Source organism: Lepidochelys olivacea (assembly GCF_965140295.1).
Source record: "Lepidochelys olivacea isolate rLepOli2 genome assembly, chromosome: 11".
In the NCBI taxonomy this organism is placed as follows: Eukaryota; Metazoa; Chordata; order Testudines; family Cheloniidae; genus Lepidochelys; species Lepidochelys olivacea.
In genome coordinates this window covers 66,168,030-66,183,659 of record NC_140421.1, presented here as the reverse complement: position 1 = coordinate 66,183,659, position 15,630 = coordinate 66,168,030, and the positions used below count along the sequence as shown (strand labels likewise).

At 42.9% G+C, this 15,630-nt stretch overlaps 1 protein-coding gene across 1 annotated transcript in view; it reads left to right on the top strand.

Moving 5' to 3' along the window:
- Positions 1-15,630, top strand: part of ERBB4 (erb-b2 receptor tyrosine kinase 4) — a 976,023-nt gene that overhangs the window by 948,447 nt on the left and 11,946 nt on the right. Inside the window, exon 26 of the mRNA XM_084642839.1 lies at positions 1,102-1,272. Coding sequence (XP_084498965.1) covers positions 1,102-1,272 — 171 coding nt within the window. The remainder of the gene's footprint in view (positions 1-1,101; positions 1,273-15,630) is intronic.

Sequence of the window (15,630 nt, the reverse complement as noted above, 5' to 3'; positions counted from 1 at the left end):
TAGTGGTCTTTTAGGACACTAAATGACAAATGCTCACCTCAATTTAACTCCATTGCAGCACTCGTGTCTCGGCCCTTGTGGAAAGTCCTATGGAATATAATCAGGAATGATAACCTCTCCATGAGTGAGGTAAGATCTTTTATTGGGCCAACTTCTGTTGATGAAAGAGACAAGCTTTTGAGCTCCTCTTCAGGTCCTTTCACCAGTTGTCTCTTTCACCTGCAGAAGTTGGTCCCATAAAAGATATGACCTCACCCACCTTGTCTCTCTAATATCCTGGGCCCAACAGGGGCTACTACAACATTGCAAACAACCTCTCCATTGGAGTTTTAAACCAAGCTATAGAATTCTATGGCAAGGATATAATTCTCTGTTAAATTCTACAGCATGGTTAAACAATTCTCTAGATAGGACTTTATTCTCTATTAATTTATATAGGTTTTTAGTGTAATGTCTGTAGATCACGAGCTCTTTGAAGCAGGGGACTGTATTTTGTTCTGTGTTTGTACAGGACCTAGCACAATAGGGGCTTGATCCCTGACTGAGACCATGGGCACTAAGGCAATCCAAATGTTGTCATTACCTAGTTTAATTCCTATTGATTTCATCCCTATTAAATTCTTATAAGGCCTTCCATGTGGCTAACAGGGGAGTTTCACACAATAAATCTTTAAAAGATCCAAATAAAAATAAAATAAAATAAAATAAAAAGCAAAGAAGCCCACTTTCCATATTTTATACATATATATTTCCTGCATTAGCCTTCATATCTCAAATATTTCACAACATACATCAGACCTTGCCAGAAGCTGGTCTACTGGGTCCAGAATTGAGTTTATTTTAAAAAAGAAAGAAAAAAAAGTTCAAAAACAGGAATGTAAAACATTTATTTTTGCTTGCTTAATGCAGTTACTCCCTTCCTGTCATCATATTCCCAGCCAAAAATCAAAATAAACTCTGTAGCTGTGGTGATGTAGGGCAACCTGAGTATAGGCATAGTCTCTGCACCATGACTGCCAGGTAGTATAGAAAGCAGGTCACCATGCTCATAGAATTAATTCTACTCTGTGTTATCTTCCTCCGTCCATGTGACACATTCAGGGTGATGACCGTATGAAGCTCCCCAGCCCAAACGACAGCAAATTCTTCCAAAATCTGCTAGATGAGGAAGACCTGGAAGATATGATGGATGCTGAGGAATATTTAGTTCCTCAGGCCTTTAACATCCCTCCTCCTATCTACACCTCCAGGGCTAGAATCGACTCCAACAGGGTAAGAGCAGTTACTGACTCGCAAAACCATGTCTAGAGTTTTAAGTGCTCTAATCAAGCATAAGCCTGAGTTACCCTGGGAAATTTGAGCTTAAAGTGCATGGAGAGTGACTATAAAAATGGCATCATGAGGTTCCAAGTTTATTGTGTCTCCGTGAATTCCAAATCAATAGCTCCACTCACCAGTGAACAAAGGTATTCTTTGAACAGCCAGTCCTGAATCCTCAGCTTAGGATTGTAAGGCCATGCTGTATGCTTTCTGGACAGTGAATCATCAGTGCCAGTAATCACGAGTCTTTCAGTCTACATCTGCCATGCAAACCCATTACCTGTAAAGGGACTGCACAGGTGTAACCGAGAGCAGCTGGAATTAAGTACACAATCTTGTCGATGCATCTTGAGTGAGAATGGAATCTAGCTCTTTCTCCAGTCTGTCTATGGGCTCTTTTACTATAGTATCTGAGCATCTCACACTCTTTACTCTATTTAGCCTCACAACCCTAAGAGGTAGGACTATTATTCACATGTTACCAATGGGGAACAGTGGCACAGAGAGGCTAAATGACTTGCCCAAGGTCACACAAGAGGTCTGTTGCAGAGTAGGGGATTGAGCGCCAGTTGCCTGAATTGCTGGCTAGCTCCCTACAAAAAAAATTACTGTGGCAACAAGTCTCAGAGCCTGGGTCAGCTAATTCGAGCTCACATTATGGGTCTAAAAATATCAGTGTAGATGTTCCCCTTAGGCTGGAACCTGGGCCCTGGAACTCGGTGAGTGGGGTTGGTCTCAGAGCTTGGGCTTCAGCCCGAGTGGGAATGTCTGCACTGCTGTTTCTAGCCCTGTAGCGTGACAGTGAGTCAGTGGACCTGGCTCTGAGACTCACTGCTGAGGGTTTTTTTGTTTATTGGTTTTTTTGCTGTGTGGACGGACCCATGGACTTCAGAGCATCCTGCCTTCTGGCTCTGCACTTCTAACAGGAGCTTAGAAATGTTTAACTAGGATTGGTGATCTGGTGTCCTCTCTGAAGTGAGGAGAGATGACTCTAAATGCACCAGATTAGGATAAGAAGTTGTCATTTTTGCATAGACACATTTTTCCAAGGGAAACCACATCTAAAGCACTGACCACAGTCTCTCCAGAACAGGCATGGAGTTTGATTTCCAGCAGTGCTAAACACCCACAGCTCCAGCTGGAACCAGTGGGACCTCAGCATGTGCTTAAAGTTAAGCAAGTGCTTAAGTGCTTTCCTGAATAGAGATGCTTTCCTGAATGAGGGCCATAGTTTGCTGAGCTTGCGATATACATCCATAATGCGTCTCCAAACTGTCTTGGGTCAGCGAAATTGGGCTGTAAATTGGCACAGACTATAACAACATCCAGTAATCACCACCATTATTGTTTGATACACACAGTTTGATTAACAGCAATGACATTTGTTCCTTATTGCTGAGAAATCTTCCGATTCCCTCCTTAAGCCAAGCAGTTCCAAATTCATTCAGTAGGATGGATTAATCATTTTCCATAAATAAAAATAGATGTATTTGAACCTCAGTTCCACTTGCAAGGTGCTTCTCGTGTTCACTGTCAGCTTACACTGGAGAACTAAAATAACTTCCTTTTACAGGGCCCCATCTCCACATAGGGAAAAACAACATGAGTTTGAGCTCACAGGGTTGCCACCTGAGCACTCCTGTGTGAGGGTGTGGGATTTACTGCCATTATCGAAGGGTCTTGGCTCCAAGTCCCATGAAACTTGGGAGAACCCTCACCACACTACCTTCCCTCCTGGCTGCTATGGGAGCCCGGATCAGGCAGGAGCCATGCAACCGTCATGGGTACGTCTACACTGCAATAAAAACCCCACAGCACCGAGTCTCAGAGCCCGGATCAATTGACCCTGGCTCACGGGGCTTGGGCTGCATCCTTCCCCTGAGTGGGTTTCAGAGCCCAAACGGCTACACTGCTATTTCTAGCACCACAAGCCTGAGTCAATTGCCCCCAGCTCTGAGACTCGGGGCCATGGGTTTTTCTTTTCAGTGTAGACATACCCAGTGACACCTGCCCCTTCAAGTCCTCTTCCAAGAAGAATGTCACATTATAAGAGGAAACCAGCATTATCTAATGCTGAGAGGGCAACGTTTTCTGACACTGGGCTGCCAGTGGGATTGGGTATAGGGTTGGCTCTGAATTTTCCTAAAGCATCCTATAAGTCTAGCATTTTCACCAATATAATATTATACTTTCTCAATAGTTTTCACTCTATGGGTCAAACTTCCTGGGCCAGCTATGGAAGGCCCCAAATGCAGGGTAATCAATGAGATATCGGTTTACTAAAACGGTGGTAGGACACGGAGAGCCTACAGAGTCCATTCGCACCCTCTGCATGCCATTGTGCTGTACTCCCCGGGGGCTCCATTCACCCTAATTGACAGGTGCTATTTTTAGAGGGGGTGGGGAAGGAGACTGCTGAGGGTGTGGCCGATGAATGTACAATTTATATATAATAGCAGCTTCTGGAATCAGCAGAGGCTGACTCCTCTCATGTGACACAAATATTAACCATTATAACGCAGAGCCATGTCAGATGTCTCAGGTCAGGGCATAAAGCCTGATCTCTTGCTAGCAGTCGTGTGTTTTACATTTATTACAGGAATCACCAGGCAGCATGCACACACATGCAGGCATACACATGGCTAGATTTCAGGAGAACTAAATCAAGCATAATGCTGAAATACCTCCCTGGTGTATCAGACATGCTGTGTCTAAGATACATAGTTGCCATAGAAGCTCCTGATTTGTAACACAGATAGTTTTTTCCCCCTGGATATAAGCTCTGCTCTGTTTGCTCTGCAGTTGCAATAATGCAGATAAAAATCAATGGCGATAAGACTGCCAATGTTCCTCCTCTAAACATTCATGTTGATCTAAAACTAAATGCGCGGTAGCTCCTTTAAGAAGTATTCTTTCCACTGTGCATACTTTAAGTACAGATGGATGTCAGTTGCAGGAATCACACAGAACTGAAAGACCTTCAAGTATCTGTACATGCAATGCTTTGAGTCTGGCTTATTCTGTTTCCTTTGGGTGGCTTGGATTTATGCTTGTTTGCTGTAATGACTATTAATATTAAATGAACTCATTATGATCAGTGTTATTACCATGAATACCAAACACATTGATGCAGCTCAGTCAGTTTCTGTTCATTGTTACTGGAAAATTAAATTTTATGTGAACGTCTCCATGCTGCTTGGTTAGGGCAAAACACAGAGCCAATAGCTACGGAATCTTCACGTCTTTCCTGGTGATGAGGTGCTTGAAATATACGGCCCTGCCCTTATTGCGCTGGTGGTTTTAATTTTAAAAACTGAGGCACGCGTACTGTAAGCCGCTAATGTGCTCTTTCTCTGGGCATACTGCACAGAACCTCTTGGCTTGAATGTGCCCTAGCACAGTTCTAGCAAGGGCTCAGGAAAGCAGGGAGTTTCTGAGCCTCTTTGTGTTTAGACACTGAAGTCAGTGAACTGAAGTAAGAGCACTTGTTCGCTAAGGAAAGCTGTGAAGTTTCTGCTGTACAATCCTACATCCAGGCAAAGCGATGCTAGGGTTAGGCACCAATGAATGAGGATATACATAAGACAAATACAAAAAAAAAACAGTTTAATATACAGTAGTGTCTTAAAGCTGTATCCCGTAGGAAAAAGGAAACCTCAGTGGGATGGGATATGACCTCCACTGAAATAAACAAGGCATTGCCTTCCTAATCTTCTGGAATCTGTTGAGATAGGCTGGAGGTACAAGGGCAAAGCCTCCCGTTACTCCACACACACTGTTTTCCTGGCAGCCCATGCGACCAAAACTCCTGTTTGTGGCTAACTCATGGACTCCCTTGGAGAAGAGTTCCTCCTTAAAGGGGCGTTCCCCAGCATGGAAGGGGCGCCCTGCAAAAGTTAAGACAGGGGTTGGTCTGTCCAGAAAATTGGGATTTCAGCTAAACTACATTTTTCGCATCAAGTGTCTGCTTTCCGCGGAAAATGTTGACTTGTCATCATCCAAAAAGTTCCAAAATCAGCAAAGGGGTTAACGACTGGTGGGTTTCCAGTACTTCGTGTTCTGTTTGGGTGAATAACGCCATGCTGGTGAAAGTGTAGTCATTGCCACTGCAGTGATTATATAAGCCCAAGACTTTCGTTGCTAGCACTAGCAAACCACCTACATTCACAACCATACAATTATCGACTCCGGTTTTTTAACAAGTACGGTACTGTCTGAACAGGTACAGTGTTAGAACAGAGGGAAGTCTCTTTTGTTTTCGCGTTTGTGCACCACAATGCTTTTACCTTGGCTAATTCTCACTGCTGCTAACTGTTCATACTGTTCAGCAGCTCCTCTGAATGCGGCCCTTGTTCCTGTGGTCTGTACTCTGTATATTATAGACGCCCTTGATGCCATCTGTGTAGGCAAGAGTCAGGGGATATTTCACTGCTGAACCTCTACTTATAATTAAGTCACTCCAGAGTGAAATAGGGCAAAGTCTCATCAAGGCTCTTCATTTGTTTTTAAAAACACATAAACGTCCGGGTTTTAAAGGGAGCAAAGAAAAGAAGAATGAGCATGATTATAAACAGTATTTTATAGGGACATGGCAACTTTCGTTACAGATCTCAGGCACAATTTTTAGAATTGAGACGTCTGCCATGTGGAGCACACCAGAGCTCTGGCTTGACTAAACTCCTTCACCACATAGGTGGCTACATAGGAGCCTAGAAGGCAGGGCCTCTGCTGTCAGTCGGACTTCAAAGCAGAAGTGGAGCTGGCCTATGCTGTGGCCGTGGCCTACTGCGCCTGTTACTCAGATTACATTTCCAATACACCGAGCACCAAATCAATTCCTTACAGATTAGCCCCTTTGTGTATCTAACAGGTTTATAATACAGGTCATGAATCGACAGTTGATTTGGTACTAAGAGAAAAAAATATTTAAAATTGCTGAGCCGATAGGCCAGCTCTGTGTCCTGGCACAACCCCATTGACTATTGCAACCCTACTCTAGTCTGCAGGGTGATGCAAAGGGTAAACAAAAGGTGGAGTTGTCCCACTGAATTTAAAACCCGCACATTGCAGCGATGTGGCACATTTCACCAATTTAAGATTTCTTTTCTGCATTTTTTTACATTACAATTATGCCTTCGAATTATGTCATGACAGTAACATTAATTGCATCTAGAGACATATATTGTAGTAATTGCAATGACTATAGAAGTATGTACAAACTTCAAAATTGCCTTTGGAATTTGAAAAATCACTGGAAAAGTGGTCTAATTGTTGTGAGAAAACGCCACAAAAATGAAGAAATTCACAAAAAGAGTGGAGAGTGCTTAGAGGATTGAGCCCTAATCTTCCAGTATTCTCAAATTATGGGTTGGGCAATAGAGACCTTTTAGTCAGACACTTCTATAGCCTCTATTATGAATTCTTTTCTTTTGGGGGCTTGCCTGACAACTGTGGGGGGAGATTGTGCAGGGGAATTACAGGGAGTAAGCATCTGCCTTATGCCCTGGCATGGACTCTCTAGACTGCAGATGGTGGAGTAAACAGATGTTTTGTGCAATGCCAGTCCCCCCAAGCTAAGTTGGTGCAAGGGGTGTTGTAATTTGCTGATAGGACAGGCTAGCAGTCAATCACTTCCCTCTGCCCCCCCACCCCCCCCGCAAGGAGGAAGCGGGGTGGGAGTTGTTTTTCCCAGCCTTTGCATTGAGGGCTTTAATAACAAGATGGCTATGATGGTGCCCTCAGTTACACTTACTCATCCCCACTAGTTTCAATGAGTGGAACTCAGTAAACGTTTCTGCTGATGATGCATGAGCCAGAATAGAAGCCAGCTGCTTCTACCAGACCTCTGCCAGCTCTGCAAGGGTAACAGGAGGCAAAAGGAATTATTACAAGGAAGTCCTATGGCCTGTGTTATGCAGGAGGTAAGATGAGATGATTGCTAGGGCCCCATCTGGCCTTAACTCTAGGAATTTATGAAGCAGAAAAAAGCATACTTTGTCCTAATGGTCAGCAATATGACTCTGTAGTCATAGATTTTAGGGCCAGAAGGAACCATTGTGATCATCTACTGTGTGACCCCCCTGGATAACACAGGTTAGAGAATCTCACCCATAACTTCTGCATCAAGCCCATCACTTGTGTTTGAGCTAGAGCACCTCTTTAAAAAGTCATGAGTTAAAGATTGAAAGTGATGGAGAGTTCACCACAACCCTAGATAATTAACAACCCCTAACCATGAACTTTTTTGCCTTATTTCTAGTCTGAATTTGTCTAGCTTTAGCTTTCGACCACTGGATTTCATTATGCCTCCTCCCGCTAGATTAAAGAGCTACCGACTAGTTGAAATCTCTTCTGCTCAGGGAGCAGGTTTGCTGAGCAAAATGGTGCCATGTGTTATATACTCACTGTTCAGAGCAAACCTGTATTTCATGTTGCCTTTTTGTTCTGGTTGACTTCTGCTGTATGCTGCCTTCTGTATTTCTTCAATACCTTCTTCATAATAAACCGACCAGAACTGCCAATGTTTTTGCCAAATGGGACTTCTCTCTCTACTAACCCCATTTCCACTGCAAGACAGGAACTCTCTGACTCATACAAGACTTAATGCTTTTATATATGCAACCAAGAACTTAACTGTTTTAACTTTGCATCCAATTTCATTCATTCTTCTCCCAAGTCCTGGTAATCAAAATAGGTGATCAAAACTTATCCTAATATCTTAGTACCATTCCATGTCTTGCCACTAGTTTGTGTCATTTCTTTATGTATTCAAGTGCTGTAGTCCATCTCCAATACAATAACAGATGAACTTGCAGATTAACAGGATACCGTATCAAAGGCATTCTTAAAATTCAGGAAAATTATGTTGACGGTGTCCCTCCATTAGCTCTCTTGCTTCTTCAAAACACTTGGTTAGGCATAATCACCCCTTTTATTAATCCATCCTGAATGTCTTTCATCGCATTATAATGTTCCAGATATTTCCCTACTCGGTCCCTAATTAGTGGTTTTAGTATTTGGTGCAATGATAAAGTCAAATCTATAGATAAGTTGTTTACCCAAGAATCGTAGAATCATAGGACAGGAAGGAACCCTAAGAGGTCATGGCAGGGCTAATTATTATCTAGACAATTGCTGACAGGTATTTGTCTAACCTGCTCTTAAAAATCTCCAATGATGGAGATTCCACAAGCTCCCTAGACAATTTATTCCAGTGCTTAACCATCGTGACAGTTAAGAAGTTTTTCCTAATGTCCAACCTAAACCACCCTTGCTGCAATTTAAGGCCATTGCTTCTTGTCCTATCCTCAGCGGTTAAGAAGAACAATTCTTCTCCTTCCTCCTTGTAACAACCTTTTATGTACTTGAAAACTGTTATCACGTCCCCCTCAGTCTTCTCTTTTCCAGACTAAACAAACCCATTTTTTTTCAGTCTTACCTCATAGGTCATGTTTTCTAGATCTTTAATAATTGTTGTTGCTTTTCTCTGGACTTTCTCCAATTTGTCCACATCTTTTCTGAAATGTGGTGCCCAGAACTGGACTCAATATTCCAGTTAAGGCCTAATCAGCACAGAGTAGAGCGGAGCAATTACTTCTCCTGTCTTGCTTTCAACACTCCTACTTATACATCCCAGAATGATGTTCGCTTTTTTTTGCAACAGAGTTACACTGTTGACTCATATTTAGCTTGTGGTCCACTATGACCCCCAGATCCCTTTCCGCAGTACGCTTCCTAGGCAGTCATTTCCCATTTTGTGTGTGTGCAACCAAGTGGAGTACTTTGCATTTGTCCTTATTGAATTTCATCCTATTTACTTCAGACCATTTCTCCAGTTTGTCCAGATCATTTTGAATTTTAATCCTATCCTCCAAAGCACTTGATATCGTCCACAAACTTTATGTGTCCTCTCTATGCCATTATCTAAATCATTGATGAAGATATTGAACAGATCCGGACCCAGAATCTCCTCTTAGGTATTGCCAGTTAGTTTTGGTACCATTTCCTGCTTTTTAAGGCGTTGGGTTTTTTTAGTCCAAGTCCTCTACTCTTTCTGCTTTGCGTCTCCCTTAAGAAGTTTTGGATGGATTTTAGAGTTTAATCAATGTTTTTTGTCATCAGACTATCTTCAGTCATTTTTGTCTCCTTGTCCCTGGAAAATGTCTCATGTCATGTATCTGTTTCTAGCACCTGTATTGGAAATCCAACATCAAAACACAGTTTTTATGCCTAATACCCAGATAGCATATAAACAGAAATTGAAACTGACTGGTCTAATTCTATTGCTTAGGATGAGTAGAATATAAAAAAGCATCACATCTGATGTAAAATAAATTAGATTAAAGCAGTTCAGTTTTACTGATGTAGCTTAAAAGATAGATAATTTACAATGTCTCTTTAAAACATGCTACATTTGTGACCGAAAAAAAAGGAGAGGGAAATTCATATGTAGGGCTCAACAAAACACATGTGGTCCGACAGGGTATATTTTTAGTGCCAGATTCCGTAGCCTTATAACAAGTAGTACCTCGCTCCATGAGCAGTCCTACTGAAATTAGCAGTGCTGCTCAGGGAGAAAGGCACAGCATGAGCAAAGGTATCAGAAGCTGGCTCTTAACATGCTCCATGGTATCTAGCTGTTGAAGGTCACCTTGCAAGAGTTGCCCTAATCTTGTCCCTCTTGTTTTTTCTCTGACATATATGATCCCGAGCCACAGCGTTTAGCTCCAGATTCAACCTTTCTAGTTTTGGGGGCTATTTGTTCTGGGTTTTTTAGTTTGGACACATATTTGCTACCAATTTAATATATATATGTGCTCAGCCGGCTGTGCTCTTGCCTTGCAGTGGGCTTACCCTCCCACAGTTAGAATTACCATGTGTTCACACTCCCACCAAAGGACAGTAACCAGTCTAGGGGACCACAGCTGTACTTTGCAAAAGCTATCAGCATGAGAAATGGAAATGTACTGAGCTTCACTGTCCCTGGTTTAAAATCACGGCGCATCTGCCTCATCTATGAATAGCTGTTGGCTCTGTTAACAAACAAGAGAACTTGCAGCTGATTCACTTCATCGTCTCTTCTCCAAAAAAAAGTCAATGGCTATAAAGGGAGTGACTGCCAAATATTTCTAAACTCCACTGAGGAGGCACTCTGTGAGTTTCTAAAAACCATTTTTATTCGGGAAGCACAGCTGGAAGAGAGAGTGAAGCTGACCAGAAAGACCAGACCCCAGATTTTCAAATGCCTAGACCCCTCAGTGAGGGTCAGAGTTCAGAAAGAATCCCATTTAGGCACCTAAATGGGGACCAATTTTTTTAAAAAGTGCTCAGCACCAAGAAGATTGACTTGTGGTACGATACATGTGGCTTATTTTCAAAAGAGTTCAGTACGCAACATACTGAGTTTTTGGAAATTTGAACACTTATTTTGGTGCCTAAGTGGCAGCTGAGCTCTTTTAAAAACCTATTCCTGACTTGTGGGTGCCAAATTCACTTGAAACTTTAGCCTACAATGCAAGTGGCTCCTAGGCAACCAAGTCGATGGTACAAAGTGTATGAGTCTCCACCACACACTCACTTTAAAATGCACTGACACTCCAAGCGTCGTCCCATCATTGCAGATACCTTATACAGCCCTTACTGGTACCAAGGGATGTTTGTAGCTGGCCCAGGAACTTAACAGGGGGGCCTGGGCACAGCGTGCTCATCATTCTGGATGATAGAAGCAGTTGCACTGAAGCACTACAGGAAGGGTCAAGGTGCAGTAGTCAATGTTGTATTGCTGTACACCCACGCCAGCTGGAGGGCAGAAAAAAGTCTTGGAAAAAGCAGAACAGACAATTCTGCATAGTTCAAGAGCTAGGACAGCGGACTAGGAGTCAGGAAATAACTGACTCAATGAAATTTTTGGCCAAAACAAAAATCACGTTTTTTGAAAATGGTCACATTTTTTGGCAAAAATCCCTGAATACCCCAAAACATTAAAGTTTTTGGCTTATAGGTGAAAACCAAAAAAAAAAAAAAAACCTGATTAGGAAAAGCCACTGAAGTGCCTCAATAAGAGTTGCTGTTTGTGTGCCTTTCGCCCCGTTCTCCTCTATGGGTTGGGCTTCTGAATGGGACTACCTCTCCCATGAGTCCATGGAACTCCCATGATGCATCACAGTGGTCCATCAAGGGGGAGATGATGGTGCATCATGGGAGATGTAGTCTGTCCAGCTATTATACCCCCTAAACATATTTTTAATGAGGGCCATATCCACTTGGTATAAAATGACTTTTGGTAGCCAATGTAAAGATGCTGCCTTCCTTATTTGTTAAATGCTGATAACGAAAAAGAATCAGAGCTATAAAAAGAAGCAAAGCTAGATGGAGTGGAATAGGATGGAGGGGAGGGTTAGATTTAGAACGCTAATGATTACTTTATCCAAATCAGTTGGATGGCTATTTCTTTTAAAGTATTATTGCCACCAGATTCCCAGCCCTAAATCATCCTAGCATCTCATCAAAAAGCCTATTCTTTGCGTTAAGAGACAAAGAGTGCACAATTACGGGTTTCTTTTCCCTTTGCATAACAAAATGGAGAGATTATCATCAAGTTACTATTCAGATTTTAGGAGAATTTTTTTTTAAAAAAAACCTACCATCTTTATCTATTGGAGCTGCCTGTTCAGGCCAGCACGCTGTAATGATTACTCCTGTAAAGGCTTCGGAGGAGATGTGCTCTATTTCATTCTCAATGAGGGCTGATGGCATTTTGAGAGGCTCAGAATAGCCTTTGATTACTGGGTAAAACAGAATGGGGAAGCTGGTTGGGGGGGGGGGATTGCCATGAGCACTCCTCATCAGCTGTCTATTATGCTTTTTCTGCTGGGAACATATCACAATCACAAATCACAAGCACGTTGTGTTTTTAGCTTCCTTTCCCTGCTTTTCAAAAGTTGTGTGCTTTAAAGTTCAGAGTTTTGGTTTAACAGCCATGTACAAAGGGGTGATTTTCAGACTCTATGGTTCCATCAGTAACCCACTGCATAAAAGCAAGGCCAACATCTTGACACTGTCATTGTACAGACTGTTTTTATAGTCGTTAGAAACTGGCACATATTCTCCTCTACACTGTGGGGACATGCCAAGTGTTATTGGGGTATCATTCGTTGTACAGTGCAAAGGACCCAGTATGGGCGAAAGAATGACAGGGGATCAGTCCTGAGGAAAGTGAAATGGATTGAAAAGAAGGATTAGAGAGAGGGACAAGAATATGGAGCCTCCCCCCACCCACAGGCCCTTGGCTTTCCTTCCAGCCTGTTTGATCCCCAAACTGAATTAATGTAAAGTAAGTCAATTTTATATGAAAAAAATATTTGTGCATATATCAATATGGCATGCTGAAAGCCAATTAGTTAGTATGAAGGTTTAGGCCTATTTTGAATGCCTTTCCCAATACTTCCCCTGATGTCTTTTCAACAGATAGTTGAAGCAAAACACTTCTGGTTTATTCACAGACAAGGTATAGTGCTGGGCAATGGCAGTGTGTCTGGACTCCCAGCTGCAAGGCTGTGGAGGGCAGCTCATTCTAAAACTTAGGATCATGGGTGTCACTGGGGCCACGTTAGCCTCCACCGTAAATTGGATCAACCTCAGAGGCCATGGAATCTGCCAGTGATTGCCAGAACACCAGGTGTTCTGATGTCCCTCTCCTGTTTTTTGGTGCACCAGCTCTCTGTGAGCCAGGACTTCCCCTGCACGGGAAATTCACTGCTGTCCTATTAAAGCAACTTTCCAACCCCTTTGAGCTGTTCCAGTTTGGTTAACAGCAAGGGGCAAAGCCACCCTCTTACAAAAAGGTCCCTGAACTCTTTAATGTCCCCGAAGAGCAGACAAGACCTTGGTTTATAAGGTCTCCTCTGAAAGTCCCATGCACAGTAAGCTGCATGGAACCTGCCGTAATTTATGTTCCTTGGAAGGACTGGCAGGTTGAATCGAGTCAACCCTGTTGGGATAGCTGCAGGGAACCAAGGTGTTTCAAAGCCGAGACTTAGTCTACAAAGCTAGCTATCATTGTACAAACATTGATTCATTTATATGTATCATTACATAGACCAATTTTGTTTTACAAAATTTCCCTTTCTCCTTTTGGTTTTGGGTCAGATATATTTGTTGTGGGTGGTATAAAGCCAGAGCAGAGTAAGCGGCTCGTTCAGTGGTCAGAAGGAGGCCCTGAATCTTCTGGGAGGAGGTGGATGTTTTCCAGGGGAGCGGTTTCCAATTTCCATTTAATTTCAATTTGGGTCAGTTGTAAACACCAGCCTGTTCCTTTGAAACGTATCTGGTGTTTGCTCTGGGCTGATGGGACAGCTATGGATTGTTTATTCTGTCTGTAGCACTACCAGAGTATCCAAAGCACGTTAGTCAGATCCACTGGCATAAACCAGCTGTCCTTATTCCTGGTGGACGGCTGAAATCTTTATGCTTACAGCAGCAGCTGTGCAGTCAGGTACATTTAGGAGGCTATAGTTTGGTGACTTAAGGCTGGATACTCACTCAGTTTCTATCAAGACAGTTTCTGTTGATTAGCTGTTCTTAGGTACAAGCAGCCCTGGCATGGAATTCCACAAAGAGAGGTAGGCCGAGGATGTCTGAGGTCCAAAACGCATGTGTAAAAGATGATATAAACCATGCACTGTGGTGCAGTCATTTACTCCTGTGAAAAATGGGTGGGAAATCTTGTCATTTGGATGTTGGGAGTATTTTACTCCTACTTTGCCCTCACTTTGTGCAGGTGTAAATAACTATCCAAGATGCATAGTGAAGTGCGGGAGGGAGATTTGTATGTGAGCATGAGAGAAAGATTTATGAGACAAAGCCTGAGGTTATTGCTTCATTTTTATTAAAGCAAACTCCAAGAGCCTGGTGCCGGTTAAGGTCAGTTGGCTTTCTTTCTGAGTACCATGCAGTAGAACTGTTAAAGAATCCCCTTTAAGAAATTCCTAATTTCCTGTGAACATTTTTGGGGTTTTGAATGAAAAAAACAAACCCCAAACTCATTTTTAAACCATAAACAGAATCAAACCCTACAGATTTTCCCATAAATTATTTTGGTTTTCAATTTCCATTTTTTTGCTGAAAAAAACCCAGAACATTTCAACCAAAATGACAATGTTTGCTTTGGTCAAAAGAGCCATTTTTAGTCCAAAAATGTTCCACAACAAACCTCTTTTGACTAGCTCCTTCATTGAGTCATTTTGATAGGGCGTAAACCCTGATGCCTGAGAGCACTTTTACCCAGCGGTCCTGCCAGAGATTTCAGCAGGGGTGTAACTCCCAACAGGACAGCTCTTCTCTGCTACATAAATTGCCAAGTATATCAGGCAAAATGCACCTCTAGTCCTGACCACTGGACAATATACATCTGAGTGTTCTTTGGAACCACGTGGCAGCCCAGATACTGGAGAGGAGGTCCGGCAATGAAGCAGTTAAAAGATTGTATTAGCATCGCATGTAGCTGACTGTAGAAGACAAGTATTCTTCCTGAGTACAAGCCTCCCTGACCTCCCCGGGTCTGTACGCAGGTGGCTACCCCGAGCCATTGCCAATGTTCACACTGCTAGTTTGAGTGTCAAGCAAATCAAGTATGTGTCTCTCTGCTGTAGTCAGTGGGGCTATTTGCAGAGTTTGGTTTGGCTCAGCTTGAGGTTGGCAGACTCTGCCCTGTAGTAACGAAAACACCCTGGATAATGTGAGTTTAGGGCGGATTTATAACAAGAAGTGGCTCCAGTTTTGCAAACTTCCTTATCAAATGTTTGTGTTTCCTGCCTGACAACAATGAAAACCAGCATCCCAGCGGCACTCAGAGCTGCTGCGTGAAAGAACCAAACGTGGGGATGTTGGACCCTCACCAGGGATAAAAGGGATGTGGGTGCAGGGGTGAGCACCCCGAGTCTCGTCTGGTCGTGTCAAGACTCACTGATTCTCAGCACTTCCTGCCACCTGAAAGATGCCGAGTGCGGCTCTGGAGAAGACTGTGTGTCCAATCAACCTGGTCCAGGGGAGGGAAGTGGGGAAGATGCTGTGAGCAGGGTCCCATAAGCACTGCAGAAGGGGCTATTGGAAATGGCGTGTGAGAAACACAGCTCAGAACGATAATGTGGGCAAGATCCCATCAGCGTAAAATGAAAGGAGACGCGGAAGAGGGGCTGTTCCAATGGCTGTGTAGAGTCCAGTATGGAGCTGCTGGTTTATCTTTGTTTTCATTACATTTTAACGCATCACCACAACAACATTCTGTCCCCGCTATGAAGAGAGGAGCTATTG